This window comes from Amblyomma maculatum, chromosome 1 (genome assembly GCF_055883805.1).
Source record: "Amblyomma maculatum isolate TAMU_Amacu chromosome 1, ASM5588380v1, whole genome shotgun sequence".
NCBI classification, from domain to species: domain Eukaryota; kingdom Metazoa; phylum Arthropoda; class Arachnida; order Ixodida; family Ixodidae; genus Amblyomma; species Amblyomma maculatum.
Genome location: NC_139344.1, coordinates 109,948,547 through 109,967,175, shown reverse-complemented (window position 1 = coordinate 109,967,175; position 18,629 = coordinate 109,948,547). Strand labels below are relative to the sequence as shown.

Genomic DNA, 18,629 nt, shown 5'->3' with positions numbered 1-18,629 from the left:
TTCAGGAAGAAAAATAGAATAACAGATTTCTCTTTCCCTTGAAGCATCCTACAATTACCGGTATCGCCCAAGAGGGAAGTATGCAACAGTTGTATTTTACCTGAACTCACCTTACAGGCTGAAAACGTGGGGGCTAACGAAAAGGGTTGTACTAAATTTGAGAACCACTCAGAGGTCTATGGAACGAAAAATATCAGGTGTAAAGTTTAAGAGATAGGAAGTGTACAGAGTGGGTCAGAGAAATAACTCAAGTTACCGACATTCTAGTGGAAATAAAGAAGAAGAAATGGACATGGGCAGGGCATGTAATACAAAGAGAGGACAACTGATGGTGGCTTAGGGTAACAAACTGGATTCCGAGGGAAGGAAAGCGCAGCAGGGGCGGCAGAAAATTAGGTAGGCGGATGAGGTTAAGCAGTTTGCAGGGGTCAAGTGGATGCAGCTAGCACAGCACCAGGTTGGAGCAATATGGACGAGGCCTTCGCTCGGCAGTAGATATAATCCGGCTGCTGCTGCTGCTGCTAATGATGATCATGATGATGATGACAACTGAGGCGTAATTATAGAGGGGCTTTTTCACGCTCTGCATGCGGCCTATGTAGCTTACAAATCGCAGGTCATTATGCTACCCGAGCAGTTCTTCACGTCTCGTTCAAAATTTACAACACACAGCACACTTATTACGCTTTTCTGATGAAACCGCGGATAACAATGGGGCAAGAAAGCGGATGCACTTGTCTCTTCCTTGCCTCGGTGTTCTTTTCAGTTCTGTCACAACAGAATAGCTAGCATGCCCAAGCTGCTGCCCTGGTCTTTGCAAGGTTGTCTGTAGCCCGTTTCGGCCATGTTGTACAGCGTTCAGGAAGCCTTTTTTTTTGTTTCTATTATGTCTCGTTTATTATTCTTGCCTATTGTACTCTCGTTCTCTCCCACGCTACGATTCTTAGTTATTGCTCTTTCCGAGCGGAAGTGCGCGTTATTTTCAGTTTTCTTATCGCACCAAAGAATATCAGCTTCGACTGGTCCGCGTTTTTGAGAGATTTCTTGCTTCGAATCCAATGTTCAGGCGGTGGTGTCATGAAGGGTGCAGCCGCCCACATTATCCTGATCGCACACACAATACATGCTGCCTGGATTACATCGGCGACCTGCTGCATATTGCCAGCCGTCAATGCTAGCACGGCCAAGCTCTTCCCTTGGGAATAGCTGCATCACAAAGTTAGGAGAAGGTACCTAAGGCTCAAAACGCGACCTCTCCTTCCTCTTCCCTTTCGTCTCGTCCCCTCTGCGGTATCTGTATCTTTGTTCTGTGTTTGCTGCAATAAGGACTAACACCTTATAAATGTAATGTCGTAAGAAAGAAATAGTAGCCCAAATATAGGACGTGATTCACACGAATGCACTCCCGACCCTCTATTTCTTTGTCTATAAGAATGGAGAGCGCTGGAAAAAGAGCCTTGTACGAAAATCTATTCCCCCCTAAGTTACATCGCTTTGACCCTAGAACTGGCCACGTATGTAGTGTAACGCAATGAGGTTCTTATAGTTGAGATCCCCGCGTTCTAGCTTTTCGACTCAGCAATATGCTGTTCAGAGGATGGTCAGGAGCATGTAGCTTTTTTCCAGTGACAGCCCTTCTATTTCAGCGCTGTTTGTGTAAAGGCAAATATATTTGTATGAGGGGACTATCTGTAGTGATCCATTTTCTCCAATTTGTTTTACACTGGACTGTGTTGTTGCATAATATGGATGAATAAACGGTACCGCAAACTGCCGTTTCGATACAATGTCTCAACCGTTGCAAGGAAAATGGTATACTGTAACATAAAAGCAAAGAAGCCATTAAAATCGGTTGAATTGGAGCTATTTTAAAGATACATACACATTTTTATTTTTAGCCTTAAAAAGCGCTATTACACCGATCAACTAGTTCTTCTCCAACCATCGACCCCCTTATAATCACACTTTACAAAACCTCGACCTACAAGAAGCGTGAGCTGCAGCGGAGCTAGAAGGCGCCGACGAGTTCGAAGGTGTAGTGAGAAAGTCAGGCGCCCTCACTAAGTACTAGTCTAAAGTAGCCGCTCCGCCTGGCCATCCCGGAAGACCCAATCGCCACCCCAACTGACATAAACCGGCCATCTTCACCTACCCGGAAAATTCGCTCTCGTGTTTCAACCCTCGCATTTGAGTAATAGCCCCCAGTTAAGTACAAACATCCAATTTGACGTTAAACTCATGTGCTTTCGCGGAATCGGTGCGCTAAACGTCTGACCGCTCGGTAATTTCATTTTTTAATGAAGTTAACAAAGACGTCTCACATTACAAAACTGCTTGTACTTAACAAATGCATTCACTTTTTTTAAGCCATAGTGTATAGCGTTCATTTGGCCGAAGAGCCAGCGCTGTGCCGAAAATTGAGAAGGTGACAAGGACTAGTCGGAAGCGTGTCGGAAAAAAAAATTACCACGTGGTTTCGTATCAAACCCTTGTGCAATCGTTTTTTGTGCGGCGTTCATGGAGGTGTCGTACCATTTTGCTTTCCATTTATTATCCGTGTGATGATCATGCTGGAGGCTAGTTTGCGATAGGGATTCGAACAGACATGAGTGCCTCCAATTTTATGGCGTTAATTGCAAGTGTAGGTGTCCACCGACAAGGGAGACAGCTACTATCTGCCTTGATCTCCTCCAAAGCCAAACCAACTAAAGGCGTTTAATACTATGACAAACCATGTTCCAACTCTAAATGCCGCCAATCAGCGGTATTAAAAGGCGATGTTACAGGCCCTGTCACTTGTACTTTTAAGGTGAATCTTAAGCGATCTTATATACTTTTTATCTTTTCTAGAGACCGCTTTCGGGGTACAAATTGACGAGGATGAGGTGAAGCGAACACGCCTTCTTGAGATAAACGATGAGTATGAAGAAATAATTTTGATACCACGGAGGTTTTCGACCAACTCACCTACTTGCTTTCTTTGCTTAACAGGATTGAGGCCACTATAATGGCAAGGATGGTGAATTTCTTTCACTGGTCGGACATTATCTACAGCATGACTAAGGAATCGAAGGGTTTAAAGCAAAATATCAAGTTCATTCATGAGTACAACAGAAGGGTAAGCAAAGCTTGCAGTACCATGCCTTAATTACGTTTCACTATTCACCCCATTTACTTATTATTGTTGTAGAGGATCTTTCAGCTAAATGCAGCCATATTTTTAATGTCAGAATACCCTAGACTATTGAAGCCCTTGAGAGCTATTGGAATTTATGCGTTCTCCAGAGCTTATAAATAGCCAAAATACCTCACTATACCTTTATTTACTGCCTTCCCTTGAATTGAAGCAGTTTGTTTATCGAACAAGACAACTCGCGCAATACAATAGAGTCTACGTGACTGTGGTGCTTCTTCCGCGTACAAGAATGTATCCCAGAGAAGAGAAAAAAAAAGAAACTGGCTTCCTTTTGCAGGGCCCGTATTCCGAGTTTGCATCTTTATCGAAGTGTCGCTATCTCACGTGACTTCTAGTCATCTGATTGGTCGAAACACCGGAGCTGGGTGTTGCCACTGCAGAACCAGAAGAGGTGGCAACATCCTTTTTCAGCATTTCCACCAATCAGGTGACTCGAGGTCGGGGAGATAGCGACACTCACGATAACGACGCAAACTCGGAATGAGGGCCCAGCACTATTCCCGATGAGACTTAGCGTGTTCACTAAGAGCGAGGTATATGTGCCTGCTGGTAGCTTTCTTTTCAGGGCGTAAATAGTACACTGGTGCATCAACTGAAGCCAGCTGTTTTTCAGAACGGTCTATGGCTTGTGTATTACGTTCTCTCTTTTAAGGCAATAGATAAAAGGTTATCGAAGTAGTCATAACAATTCATTTCATTCAGAGAATGAACCGTACACAACGTACTCTACTGTACTGTACTGTACTGAACTGAACTGTACTGTATTGTACCGTACTGTACTGTACTGTACTGTACTGTACTGTACTGTACTGTACTGTACTGTACTGTACTGTACTGTACTGTACTGTACTGTACTGTACTGTACTGTACTGTACTGTACTGTACTGTACTGTAGACAATACCAAACAACTCTCAACAACCCATTGTTAGCTGCACTAGGCTAATGTACTTCGTCTTAAAGAAATAAAGGATAAACTTTGTTACATTTAGCTGGGACACCTGGTATGTATCTAATATCGCACTTGATAGAAAGGAATCAATGTAACAATAAAAAGTACTTGTCTGTGATTTTGTGAGAAGTTATGACATGACCACCTAATTTTAAACTATAGGAAGTGCACATTAATCAATCAGCTTATCGACAACCTACGCGACTTCTTAAGAGAGACCTGTTTACACTCCTTTTTCTAGCTTCTTCCTACTCTCCGCTCCTTTTCACTATGCCTGATGGCAAACTTCTCTAATAAAAAAAAAAATAAATAAAAAAAAATCTGCTTTCGCTTTTTCTTACTATTTGTCCTCTTACTTTGATACTTCCAGATTGTGAAACAAAGGATAGCAGAGTACAAGGTTGGAAAAGTCGCTTCCGACTCAAAAAAGTCTTTCCTGGATATTCTACTTCACAACCACATTGTGGACGGCGCCCTAACGGAAGAAGAAGTAATGAATGAGGTGACATCGTTTTTTATTGGCGTAAGTTCCCCTCTGCGACCTTGCTTTTATGGTGAAGAAATCGCAGTAATGCTCGCATATACGGATGGTAGTCCACATTTTCAATGGTGCGGTGTAGATCGCCTTCTATGCAGCTCTCGTGGCACTTTGAAGACTGATTCGGAGGAGGAAGATGAAAGATTTATGAGGAAGTGCAAATCTAGCGCTGAAAATTAAGCCGGATGAGAAAATTTGATTATAATATAGCAGCCTCAATTTTACAGCGCGCAGAATTCCGGTTTTGTTTAGCTATTGTATAGCATGGACAACGAAGCAAAACTGCGCGATGTTGTTCAGGAAAACGTTTTCGGTATTTTATATATTTTTGTGGGACCATATGTTTTTTCATGCGTCATAATGACAATTATACCTTACCTCAGACGCTCAATTCAGAGCAGCATTGGTGATTGGGCAGTTCTGCATTGAAGTCCGCACTGATGGGTTATAGTCTGAAGGCGAAAATTCTTTTCGTTCGGAAAGAAGTTGTGAATAAAAAAAAAGGGGGGGGGGAATACAGTTTTGGCGTGGGACAGTGTTGATGTGCATTTCAAAAATAGAAAGATTAGCTGCCACAAATGCGTAAATGACCAAGCGTGATGGGTCATCACTATGATCTGACCATTTGTAAAAGCAGCTCGTACTTATAGTGTCTCACGAGCAACACTTGTGACTGAAACTTCAGTCACTGTAACCTGGGGCGTCTTTTACACGTGCTAATGCTACGTGCTACCACTTGCGCCGCTTTTGCCGTTGAACAATACTTACTGCGCTGCTGAAGCTACGTGTCCCGTGAAGCCCAACTTTCGCTACCACAAAGCAGCGGTTTTCCTTGGTCGTCCTTCTTAATCCCTTCTTCTGTACTGGCCCTCTTTCACTTAATGTCATCGCACTAAACGCGTGCAGAGCACCACCATTCTCCTCTCTAAAAAAAAAAAAATATCGCTACAGGTTTTCTATCCTCGCTTGAGCACAGACATTTTTTGCGAAACAATTTGTTTAGTTTAGTTTAGTTTAGTTTAGTTGTTATGATTTAACTTCCTAAAGAGTCTCAGGCTAGGAGGAACGCCATACAGGAGGGTTCTTGAAATTTAGAGCACCTGGGGTTCTCTAATGCTCCTTGACATCGCACAGCACACAGGTACTTTGCATTCGCCTCGACCGAAAAGAGACCGCCGATTTCAGGATCTGGTCCCGCATCCTTGGGTTCAGCAGCAGAGTCCGCTAGTCCACTGCGGCGGGGTGTGAAAGGGTTGGGTTTTTGAGCTCAATTTAGGTAATATCGGCAAATAAATTTACGGTGACCCCGAGAGCCTATTTTTATTCCGCTTATGACTTACGGAACGAAAATACCATGGCGAGCGTACGAATTATTAGATCGCCCAGAGCGATTCCCGAAAAAAAAAAAAAAAAAAAGACCTCACTTGATTCCGTTAGAGCAGGGGCATCTAAAACAATGGGCGTGCCTCAATTGACCATTTTCATGTTTTTCCTCGGGCCTATAACACACTGGATTAAGAAAAGGAAAAGTTCGTATCAACATCCGTAAAATACACGCATCCGAACAGCTTTAGAGCATTTCAAAAGTGCAACCATACCAGTTGCTCTCAAAACCCAGAGCACATTCACACAAATATATGCTTGGTGTGTTATACTTGGCTGTGTACTAAAACTTCTGCTAACAAAAATAGATATATAATAAAATATGTAAACAGTTCGTGCATGTCAGAGACAAGACTGATATGGTAGAACGAACGAGAAAGTATAAAAAAAAAACATAATAATTGTGTTTCACTCACAAAAATAACGATAGTCCACTGATTACGATAGCTGGTTACGCAGTCTTACCAAAATTTCAAAGTATATTTCGCACCTCCACAGGACTTAATTTTCGCTTAAAAATGCTTACTGCATAACCCGCATTCGGGAAAAAGTTCCCAGGTGGGCATTCTGCGCAATATAAGTAACATGCTCCCAGCGACCATTAGTGTCTGCGCTCTTGGAGAAAAATCTGAGTCCTTTCTACCTAGAAATGAGTCTCAGCCTTGTGAGCGGTGTTTCATTGTCAGTTTCATATGGCATGTGCATTTTACGCCAATATTATTGAAACCACTGAAGATAACTTGGCAAGGAATCACTTGCAAGGATTCCAAACAAGATTGAACACTTCCATGGGGGTATATCTTCAATATTCAGGCAACAACTAGCGCCAGTGAGCAGGCGTACTACTAGTTGGCCAGAAGATGTGAACAAAATCGCAGCTCAAGTATAATAAAACTTCGTGACATATTTGAATGCGCTATTTCGTAACATATTGAGCAGCTATAGAAAACACATAGTCTATAAGCAAGGAATGACGGTGTAGTACAATAGCCAAGTACGAATGCTAGCTAAGCAAATGTTTCATAATAAAAAAAAATCATGTCTTGTTGCTTGAAATCTATGCGAGACTCTTTTGAAAAATAATAAAAGAAATGCGCTCATAACTCGTTTAGCAGTTCTGATGACAGCTGTGGTTGTTCTACCTTACCCTGGTTGTTCTAAAAGCAGTTGTCCTACCATAGGAGCCCCTGTAAGTGACACATCAGGTTACTGATAAATTTCATGCTCGAAATTAGAGCGTGATTGTTTTCGGCGTCAGGAATCTACAGAACTTCCCAACAGTGAGTTCTCTTAGCTATGACTCGCAGGCGCAGTCCTCGAGGAATGCCCTTGACGCATGGAAGATATACATTGCCTGCTCTGCTCATTTAATGTTAAATCCCCGACCACAGCCCGACGAGAACGACAAAAAATTGATATCTGCAATTATTTCTAAAAACGCATTTTAGTACAAATGTTCCGTCTAAATTAATGTTGTTGGAGACAGAAAGAGGAGGAGAAAGAGAATACATTATATTACGCGGCGATATGCGGTCGCCCAATCGGATGCGGATACATTAAAGAGTGGTGCTTTAGTGCAATATATGAATAAAAAAATTAAAAAAAAAGACATCACATTGACCCCTGCCTTTTTGTGTCCCCGGAGAACCAAATGACGTTACGCTACTTCTTATGTCTGGCTTTCTGAGTGATTTATTGCAAAATGGTGGGAATGATTTTTTTGTCTACTCGAAATTCTGTAAAAGAAAAATCAAGAAGTCGTAGCGTATTCTTTCGGCTAGTTCCTTAAAGCACCAAATGACGGTTTGTTCCTTTATATAAATGCAGCACATATTTAAACACATGAAGGCAGTGCATCAACGCATGTTCTCGCATATGCGGCGTGCCATCTGTCGTGCTCATGCACTTCACCATTTTTGTGAATGATTCAGGTCTTCGTTTGTCCCGCCTTTTAGGTTTAGCTTGCTCAACGCGATGCGGCCCACGCTGCCCCCCCCCCCCCCCCCCCTTTCTATCCTCTTTCACACCTCGCGTATTAGGCAATATGGTCCGGCGGTTTAATTAGAAGAAAAGACTCTGTTCCAGAGCTTGATGAACTGAGACATAATTTCAAGTTTTTGAATAGAAAATGCTGTGTTCAGGGATGCTCAGGATCCTCCAAACCTTCAACCAAGAGGCTACATGGACTCACCATTAGCAAGGGACGAATTGCTGACAATTTCCATGCAGAACTAGCAACTACTTTCAGCCGAAAGCTTAAACCTGTTTCTGTAAAAAAAAAAGAAAAAAAAAAGACATTAAGCTTTGTCTCCTATTCTCCAGTCTATAAGGTTGCCTAAGGCTATCGAATGGTCTCAAAAGTACGGTGCACTAAAGGTGCGATGCCAGCCGTTCGTTCGCAACATAGAAACTTGTTCTTAGAGAAAACCGCACCATTGCCCCAGAAAACAATAAATGGGTATTTTTATTAATCAATTCATGTGAACTATATAGGTATTTGAAAAATCTAGGATACAATCCCGGCCATATTCAGTTTCACTCCTTAGACCCAACCATCCTCTTGTTTTTTTTTTTTTTTTTATTCAGGAATACTCCGTATATGTCAGTTTTGCTTTCTCAGTTTTGCTGGCTGAAGATCGGCTTTCACTCGTGAAAACTTTTCAAAGCTCAACAGGAAGAAACATGAAAACAGAAGCAAAGTTTTACTTATTGGGACATTACTGAATATAGCCTTTTTCGTTTCTTCTTAGTCAGCTCTGGGAGTGTTAGGTCTATATTTATTCCATCACTGCATTAATAAGTATATTTCTTGGGCCTTTTCCATATACATTTTTTTTTTAGTTTCGAAAAGTGCATCCTATTTCTGTTGAATTTTGAGTGTATTCGAAGCATGCTAGAAATACATACTTTCGCAGATTATTCGCACTCTATCTGCTAGCATAAAAAAAAAAGGATCACGAGTACATTAGTAGTGCTTTGAAAGTACACTGTCTACTGGTGGAAAGCTTTTATTCCTGCATAACAAGTTTAACTCTATAAAGTACATAATATGTTAGAAATATACTAAGCGGGCAGAAAACATACTTTTAACATATTTGAAAAACTATGCAGTGTTGTACTTCTAGTATATTTATAATGCATTCATTCTACATTTAATGCACAATGACACAATCATACAAAATTAATATGTAATAAATGCAATACATCTCAAATACCTTTTTAGCACATCCTTTCTTCTCTAAGCAGCAACTTGCGTGTATTAGACTTCTAATAAATATTAAAAAATTCGAGTCCTAATTAGATTAAAGAGTTCTAATAAATGTGACCTAATGTTTTTAATAAAATTGCTAACAAACATTTTCTTTATTCATTGGGGATTACCTGCAGGTGGAGAACACTACCTGCCTTCGCCGATTATCTCAGTGAAAGAGGAGTCCGTTAGTTGTTTTCGGAGACGTTATATCTAACTTCGTTGAGCCCACTTCTTTAAGTACCCTTTCTGGGCGGTGAGCTCGGCACTTTTTCTCGGAATTATCAATTATACCTGAAGCAAAATCTAGAGCTGGCTTGCAAGCTGGGCTACATTTAGGGAGTATGGAAAGTGCGGCGAAAAGGGAAAAATGATTTTCTGATAAACCAATAATGCAGAATTTCTTGTCTGTGTTCTGTTTTCTTGTTTATCAAATTGAATTTGGTTTCGACCTTATGATATTATTTTACGTTGGTTTAGAATTGGCTCAATCATGATTCATGACTCATTGTTTAAACCAAGACGACTTAAGTTTTGCTTCCACTCACGGGCCATATTGTAGCTTCTGGTGATCACCGGCGCTATCCACGCACTGCAAAGAGCCTTACTAAAGCACTGAGCCTGGCGATATTAAAAGAGAAAGTGCTTTAAAAACACGATTACCTTTTAAGAACAAGATCGGTTTGAGGTTGGTGCCTCATTGCTATCTTTTCTTTTTTGTAGGGCTTCGAGACGACGGCTGCTTCTATAGCATATACTCTTTTCCTATTAGGAAATAATCCTGAGGTACAGGAAAAGCTGCTCGGAGAAATTGACAGCATTTTCGGAGAAGATAAGGAGAGAGACGTCACAGTAGAAGACATGAAACAGTTGATATACATGGAGTGCGTCTTCAAGGTACGAGCGATTTGAAAATTGATTATATTGGCGCTGTGGGCTGTTCTTTCCAGTTGTAGCCCTTGCATCACCAGCATATCGATCCAAGCAGGAACAGAAAGTCCATTCTGTCTAGCTTTTTTATTAATAGAAACTGCATTGCTCATTTTATACATGAAATAATGTCAGATGAGTAGCGCACATCATAATTTCGTCGTAATTTTTTTCGGCTCTTGCAGGAATCTATGAGGATTTACCCTCCACTTCCCCTCATTGCTCGCAACGTGGAGGAGGATATGAAAGTTGGTGAGAAAAAGTTTAAGTACAATGTGTGAAGTAAAAAAAAAAAAGGGGGGGGGGGGCAGATGTCACTGGCGCCTGGAGACGAGTTGGAGTGCAATGTGTGATCGATAATTCTCGAGTGGCACAATGGCAGATATCTTTTCGCAAGCGCATTATTTCGACCGTCTGAGGTTTTTTAATGTGCACTGATAATACACGGTAAACAGGCGCACTGTATTTCGCCTCCATCGAAACGCTGCAGCCGCAGCCAGAATCAATCGGAATCAGCAGTAGAGCACCCTAAAACCTGAGCCATCGCTACAGGCTTCCTTTCCAGCGAACAACAGTATAGACGCCCGTTCCGAATTAAATCTTTCGTCAGCATTGCGGAAGTTGGCAGGTGATAGTTGAACAATGATTCGTTGGCGGACTTTGTAACGTCGCACGACAGCATTACATGGCCAGGATGCCGAGAGGTATCACCTCGGGTGTTTTGCTGCTACGAAGTGTGAATCGAGCCTGGACACTTTTGGATCACGATTCAGACATGCATGCTACTCCTTAAGCCGTGTAGGGACATTGGTACAGCTTGATTTTACATCCACATGCACGTAATGTAGTAGCTGGCTCACAACTGTTTTGTAAACAAAACGACATTCCTAAACGAAAAACATGGAATACCCGCAGTATAGAACTGTGGGAAATATCTTGAGCACGCACTAACTACGGTTACCAGATGCCACGTAATATGCTCCCATCGCTTCTAAACAAAACGAATTGTTTCATAGCCACACTATTGTTTTTGTAAATATATCGTACCCACAATACTTACACTTTTTGCCTTTTTATGCATTGCACCATACACTGTATACCTCATCAAATACTTTCTTCATCTGGTAGTTGTCTTGATTTCGTATCAGATCCTTGTATGTGTAATGTGTTGTGTTGTATTGTAGATTGTTGCCAATGCCATGTTTAGGGTCCGCGATTCCCGTCAAGCCCAGTTAGAGGCTTTTTATTCAGTCCTGAGCATCTGTACTGTTGATGCTGGAATAATTGAATAATGTTGTCACGTAGTGGTGACAGAGCCGTAGACACCAAAAGAAGACACAAGCATGATGGCACGGAAATTAATTCTTTTTTTGAGCTGACTTGCGCCTGCGAGAGAACTAAGCAGCTCGGCAGCGGCAATAGCAACAAACGTGCTCGTCGATCGTCGAACACAGAATGCCCGTCGCACTTGTCAACGTTCAATATAAGAGCTACTCAGAATCATCTAGATAACCTCGCAAACTGCCACTAGCACAATCTGGAACATTGTAGAAACATACGCGAGTGATTTGAATCGTTGAGACAGATCTCAGCGCATCATTCGCGACAAAGAAAATGATAACGCGTCGTTTCGCGACAACGAGCATGAACAAACACGGGATCAAGAATTGATTAGCGCGCCAGAATAACAATGATAAGGCCGCATGCCAGCGGCTGTCGAACAAGAATAAATAAAGATTTAAACAGTTCGCGGCATTACTACCCCCCCTTACAAAACATCGCCTCAATGTTTCACAATAAACAAACATGAATTAACCTAAACATTGCAAAGAAAACATGAATAGCCTTTAGCGCGCATAATATGGCTTAAGGCGTACAACATGCACAATTTCTGAATGCAATCGGTGCTCCTGCGATGCTGCCGCGCCGTCGGGAACAACCTCGTAGTTCAATTGTCCTAGTCGGCAAAGCACCTTGTACAGGCTGAAGTATCGGCGCAAAAACTTTTCGCTCAGTCCGCGGCGGCGAATCGGCGTCCAAACCCAGACTTGATCTCCCGGCTTGTACTCAGCATCGCGTCGTCGTAAGTTGTAACGTCGGGCGTCGATTCGTTGCTGATCTTTAATGCGGATTTGGGCGAGTCTTCGGGCTTCCTCTGCACGTTGAAGGTAGGCGGCGACGTACAGGTTCGCCTCATCGTTAACGTGTGGCAGCATTGCGTCAAGCGTCGTCGTGGGCTCCCTGCCGTATACAAGGCTGAACGGGGTCGGCCTGGTTGTCTCCTGGACGGCGGTATTAGAAGCGAAGATGACGCAAAGTAGAATGGCGTCCCATGTCTTGTGTTCGGCGTCGACGTACATTGCAATCATATCCGCAATAGTTTTGTTGAGACGCTCCGTAAGTCCATTCGTCTAGGGATGGTACGCAGTAGTTCGTCGATGGCTTGTATGACTGTATTCCAGAATGGTCCGCGTCAGATCTGCCGTAAATGTTGTTCCCCTGTCTGTGATGAGCACTGCGAGGGCGCTGTGTCGCAAAAAAAAAATTGTTCGACAAAAAACTTAGACTTCTGCCGCATTGCAATTGGGCAGTGTTTTTGCTTCGGCCCAGCGGGTAAGGTAGTCGGTGGCCACCATGATCCACTTGTTACCCGCAGATGATTATGGAAAGGGGCCGAGGCGATCCATCCCAATTTGTTGAAAGGGCAGGGTTGGGGGCAGTATCAGGTTCAATAGCCCAGCTGGTCTGATCGGCGGCGTCTTGCGCCGCTGGCACTCACGACACGTTTTCACGTAATTAACAACATCGGCAGGCGGTCGTGGCCAGTAGTACTTCTCCTGGATTCGATGCAACGTGCGCGCAAACCCGAGATGCCCTGCTGTTGGCTCGTCGTGTAACGCATGAAGAATTTCCTGTCTGAGGCTTTTAGCCACGACAAGAAGCTGCGCGGTCTTGGTGGGAGCGAAGTTTTTTACGAGGACGTCATTGATTAAGGCGAACGACGATGACTAACGCTAAACACAGCAGGAAGGGAAGCGGTCTTGCCTTCCAAGTAATCGGCTAGGCTTTTAAGCTGAGGATCGGATCGCTGTGGTTGTGCAAAACTTCTGGTGCTTACTGGCCCCAGAAAGGCGTCGTCGTCATCGTCCGTCGGGGGAGTGTCCATGGGAGCGCGGGATAAGCAGTCTGAGTTGGAATGCTTGCGGCCCGACTTATAGACTACAGTCACGTCAAATTCTTGAAGTCGTAGGCTCCATCGGGCAAGGCAAGGTGGTCGCTTACCACCTTGAATGGTCGACCGTATAGGTATGGACTAAACTTAGAAGTGGCCCAGTTGATCGCGGGGCACTCCTTCTCGGTCGTTGAGTAATTGACTTCGGATTTTGTGAGGGCCCTGCTAACGTAAGCGATTACTTTCTCCTGTCCGGCACTCTTCTGAACGAGAACGGCTGCAAGGCCCATACTGCTCACGTCAGTACGAATTTCGGTCTCTCGTTTTCATCAAAGTGGCCAAGTACCGGAGGGAACTGCAAGCGCCGCTTAAGTTCGTCGAAGCCTTCTTTTTGCGGCGCTTCCCATTTATAAGGTACGTCAACCTTTGCAAGCTGCGTCAACGGTTAGGCGATGCGCGAAAACGTTCTGACAAATCGTCGATAATAAGCGCACAGCCCAAGGAACCTGCGCACAGCTTTCCTGTCGGCAGGCTGCGGAAATCGTGCGATTGTAGCTGTTTTCTCCGGATCTGGGCGAACACCCTCCTTGCTAACGATGTAACCTAGGAAACCGCAGTTGCTCGTAGGCGATGTGGTACTTCTCTGGTTTTAACGTTAGTCCTGATGAGTTGATGGCTTCCAGCACTGTCTGCAGGCGTTTCAGGTGGTCTTCATTGTTTGACGAGAAGACAATGACGTCGTCCAAGTATACCAAACAAATCTGCGACTTTAAGTCAGCCAGAACTGTGCCCATTACTCGTTGAAACATGGCTGGTGCGGATCAGGGGCCAAATGGCATCACCTTACACTGGAATAGGCCATCCGGTGTGATGAATGCGGTCTTCTCGCGATCTCTCTTGTCGGCCTCAATTTGCCAGTAGCCGCTCTTGAGGTCCATCGATGTGAAGTACCTTGCATGCAGAGCCGGTCCAGTGTGTCATCGATGCGAGAGAGAGGGTACACATCTTTCTTCGTTATGCTGTTTAGGCGGCGGTAATCGACGCAGAAACAGTGTCCCGTCTTTCTTCACCAAAACGACTGGTGCCGCCCATGGGCTCTTCGATGGCTTGATCACGTCATCACGAAGCATTTCCTCAACTTGACCGCGTATGGCCTGGCGTTCTCGGGGCGACACACGGTAGGGGCTTTGACGCAGCGGTCGAGTGTTTTCGTCCGTGATGCTGCGATGCTTTGCCAACGGAGTTTGACGTAGCTTCGACGCTGAAGAAAAAAACACTCGCTGTAGCTTTCAAGCAGAGTTCGAATCCGGTCTTTTCTGTCTTGGGGTAAAGCTGCGTTGATGTCGAATGTGGGCTGCTTTGCTCGGTTGGGTGCACTGTCTCCAGTTTGGCTGGGGAGGGCGAATATATTTCGGGTGTCCGGTACGGGCGACGCCTCTTGTGACTCCAAGTCCTCTATCCAGTAACAGCTGAGTGTTTCCTTCGACAACCCCTTCCGCGTGTTCAACTTCTTTTGTACTCACAGGGAAGATAACGCTCGAACGGGACGGTATGGTCAATTCTCCGTTGAGAACGTTGAGAGCGACGTGATCGATGCTTCGAAGTTCTCGTAGCAGGTATGGCTTTCTCCGTCGAGAGCTTGATGAGCTTGGATCGGAGGTCGATGATCGCTCTATAATCATTTACGAAGTCCATGCCCAGAATCCCATCTCGGGAACACTGCTGTAGGACGATGAAGCTGGTAGGGTAGGTACGTCCATTTACCGTAACCCTTGTTGTGGATTGTCCCGACGGCGTAATAGGGTTACCACCAGCGGTGCGGTTTAGCGGGCCGTCACAAGTGGTGGTCACTTTCTTTAGCTGGGGGGCGAAAGCTCCACTGATGATAGTGTAGTCGACTCCGGTGTCCACTAGGGCGGTAACCATGCATCCGTCGACAGCAACCTCAAGGTCACTTGTTCGCGTCCTCATATTGCACGTTGGCTTCGGTGTTCGATCTCTGCTTCTCTCGTGCTGGGGTTGCGGCTGGGGCACACCGTCGTCACTTCGCTGGGCGGCAGTGATAGCTTGAAGTTTGGTTGTGCCGTCTTGGATATTGACGTCGGGCGTAGCGGCGGTGTCAACGTGAAGTCTGGGCGTGTCGAGGGCGTCTTGGCAAGAAATGTCGGCGTCATAGCAGCGTCGTCGTTACTCGTCGTCGGCGGCGGAGGATATTGGTTAGTTCGTCGTATAGCAACTTCACCTCCAAAGGCTTCTACCTTTAGTTTCCGCTACGGGGGCTTGGGGACCTTCCTCGTACACTGTGATCGTAGCTGCGGCCTAACGACAAAACGCGGGCGCTATACGGTGATGGGGACCTGAATCGACGGCTTGGTGGCGCCAACTCGCCGCCACGCAGGTAGTTCTCAATTTCTTGAGGTCGTTCACCCGGGCGGAGTAGTGGGGCGTTGACTGCAAATCCGCGGAGGCCGATTCGTCGGTACGGGCAGTAACGTAGAATGTGGCCGGCCTCACCGCAGTGGAAGTCCTCCAGACGTCGCACTTCATGGGGTTTGGGGTCGTTGGTAGGCTTAGCGGGCGGGGGCCAAGCCTACCAACGACCCTCAAGCCTTGCCTCCTTATGATAAGAAATTGCACCCATAGATATATATTCGCTTCTTCGGCAGGACTTCCGTTCACTTATGGCGAACGAAGCTTGGAAGAAATGAAGGAAGTTGCAACGGGAATAAACATGGCGTTCTCAAGCATCGCCTCTGCTCCACATCACATACATACAGGCACTCTTGAATAATGTATCAATGATGTCATATTCCAGAGGGCTGGATTTATGCTACGAGAAGGTTCTCTAGGGTCTGCGCTCATATGAATTCAGCTTTCCACATTCGACAAGCGAGCTCTATGTTAGCCGCCTACGGCGCCGTTAACGCGAGCATACATGAAGGAAGTGCGTTCTCAGTCTCGTTTTTTTTTAATGATGAAAGAGGCACCAAAACGATGGCTGGAAATTTTTCCGCATGTTGACAATGACGCTGCGGCTTATCGTGAGAAAGTTCGTTGCTACTAAGCAGATCATAAAGGCTCTCCTGCTCTTATTAGGTCACAACTCTGGACCTATTATTCTAGCATATGTCCACCAGTTAACTTCGCGTGGTGGGAATTATCTTGCGTGTTCTGATTCGACTGACCCGCATTGCTTCGATGACAATAATTTCGCAGTTTTTGTTCATCAAGTTTTTCCACGGTCCTTTAATTAAGTCTTGTTTTTCTGCGTCTGCATTCGTACTGCAATTCTTTTTGGACTGCTTCCGTTATGCAGAATCAACACAAGGGCATTATTTCGTATTTCTTGTCTTGTTTTCTGTGTACAGGATTCATCATAGCGCATTGCAGTGTCTGTTCATTCCGATGAGTAATTTTGAACAGAATTTTTTTTTTCTCGCCGTAACCTGAATCTATTCAATTGTGGGTGTATGGGTACATGTAACTTCAGCAGCGTGAGACTAGCAGTCTGTCGTAAATAAAATGAATAAGTGAGAACACGGTCCTGTGTGAAACTTTATGGCTAATTCATTGGTGATGCGGCTTTTTGTATTTTAGTAGCGGTGTGTACGTAGTGATCGGCAACAGATTTATAGAACGAAGCAATTACGGTGGGTAAACTTAGCTTTCGGTTTAATGTTCTTGGCTTTCCCCTCTTGCTTCGATGCAGGAGAATACACTGTGCCGAAGGGAACAGTCGCAATTGCTGCGATCTACTTCCTGCACAGGCATTCAAAATATTTCGAAAAGCCGGAGTGCTTCGATCCAGAACGATTTCTTAACAGCACAGAAAAAAATCAATTTACGTACATCCCATTTTCCGGCGGTTCCAGGAATTGTATAGGTAAGTCTCAACATGAAACATTTTAAAAAGTGAGAAGCCGTTTCTGAGAGGTCTGCTTGGATTTTAAACTGAATAAATCAGATGGTTTGCCCCAGGTTTAAATCATTTCTGATGCAAACAGAACACCGAGTAACTAAACTCGGGTTTCAATGCTTTAGAACCATAGCGGCGGGAACTTACCGCCTAATCATGTGCAGTCCCAATAAGTGGGAACGTTTTTAGTATACTTCTTTCTAACAAGAGTGAAATGTCACTTCATTTGAATAAAAAAAAAATTCGAATTGAGCGCGACAGCGCCAGGAAGCGAGACTGTCCCACATTCAGCTTCTTGCCAGCTTTAAACTAGTTCTAGTCCAAGCAATTTGTAATATTAATTGCCTCTTTTGAAGATACCGAACTGAAATATTGCGCATGAAATTTTGTGGCACTTGATGTTTGGGCAAGAGAAGTGCCACCTGTTTGCCCTTCATGCAGAGATTGCGAACAATTAAAAAAGGAAGAAAAACTGATCATACATATATACCGATCATTTTTCGTTGTTTTCCATCAGGGCAAAGGTTCGCCAACATGGAAGAAAAGATCCTGTTAACCCAAATCCTGCGGCGCTACACTGTCACCTCCAAGATTCCAATGAATAAGCTGCAACTGTCGTTTGGCTTGGTTCTAAAAGCAGTCCAAGGCCTTGAAATTCAGATTAAGACACGTGGAAAAGTTACAATAGCAGCCTAGAGTTTCACAAGGAACGCCCATCCGCACTGAGAGTTTCGGCAGTGAACGGCCGCATTGACACAGTGGAGAAGAATTTTATACCACAGCATTCCACAATCCTTTTCCGCAACTTGAGCACAACTGTAACCATTTTTGTGCAAAGTTTATTGCAAAACACTCAATTTTTTCATACATCCCTAGCTTTCAATAAAGTTTCTAATAAATATGCAACATTTAACTGACGGAGAACAGCTTTCTTTCATACATTTTAAGAATTACAGGGTACAGTAAAGTGCCGAATCTTTATGCTTAATTATTTCAATATATTGTTACGAAGAAGAAGACCGGCAGTGGCACGAGAGGAGCCCTCGCGCTAGGCCAACCATTAAATCATTCTTCACCCTATCGCCATGTTGTGCTGTCCTCTTCATTTTTTCACCGCGTAACATTTTGGTGGAGGTGCGGGGTCGTCCTCCCCATCCTCGCTTTGGAGCATCGAGGCGATCTGTAAGCCGGGAACGTCGACCGAAGGCCCAGGGACATCGCTGAGCATCTTCGCCCCAGCCCTTCCAGCCCAGACCCGATCAATTACTACCGCCCAGCTCCTAGGCCGGATCTG

At 44.4% G+C, this 18,629-nt stretch overlaps 1 protein-coding gene across 1 annotated transcript in view; it reads left to right on the top strand.

Moving 5' to 3' along the window:
• The window catches only part of LOC146203483 (cytochrome P450 4V2-like), a 37,196-nt gene extending 18,826 nt beyond the window's left edge, over positions 1-18,370 (top strand). Inside the window, exons 6-12 of the mRNA XM_084585706.1 lie at positions 2,851-2,920; positions 2,992-3,118; positions 4,517-4,669; positions 10,041-10,214; positions 10,433-10,499; positions 17,129-17,302; positions 17,853-18,370. Of these exons, the coding sequence (XP_084441832.1) occupies positions 2,851-2,920; positions 2,992-3,118; positions 4,517-4,669; positions 10,041-10,214; positions 10,433-10,499; positions 17,129-17,302; positions 17,853-18,031 (944 nt within the window). The 3' untranslated portion in view covers positions 18,032-18,370. The remainder of the gene's footprint in view (positions 1-2,850; positions 2,921-2,991; positions 3,119-4,516; positions 4,670-10,040; positions 10,215-10,432; positions 10,500-17,128; positions 17,303-17,852) is intronic.
• The last annotated feature ends 259 nt before the right edge of the window (positions 18,371-18,629 follow it).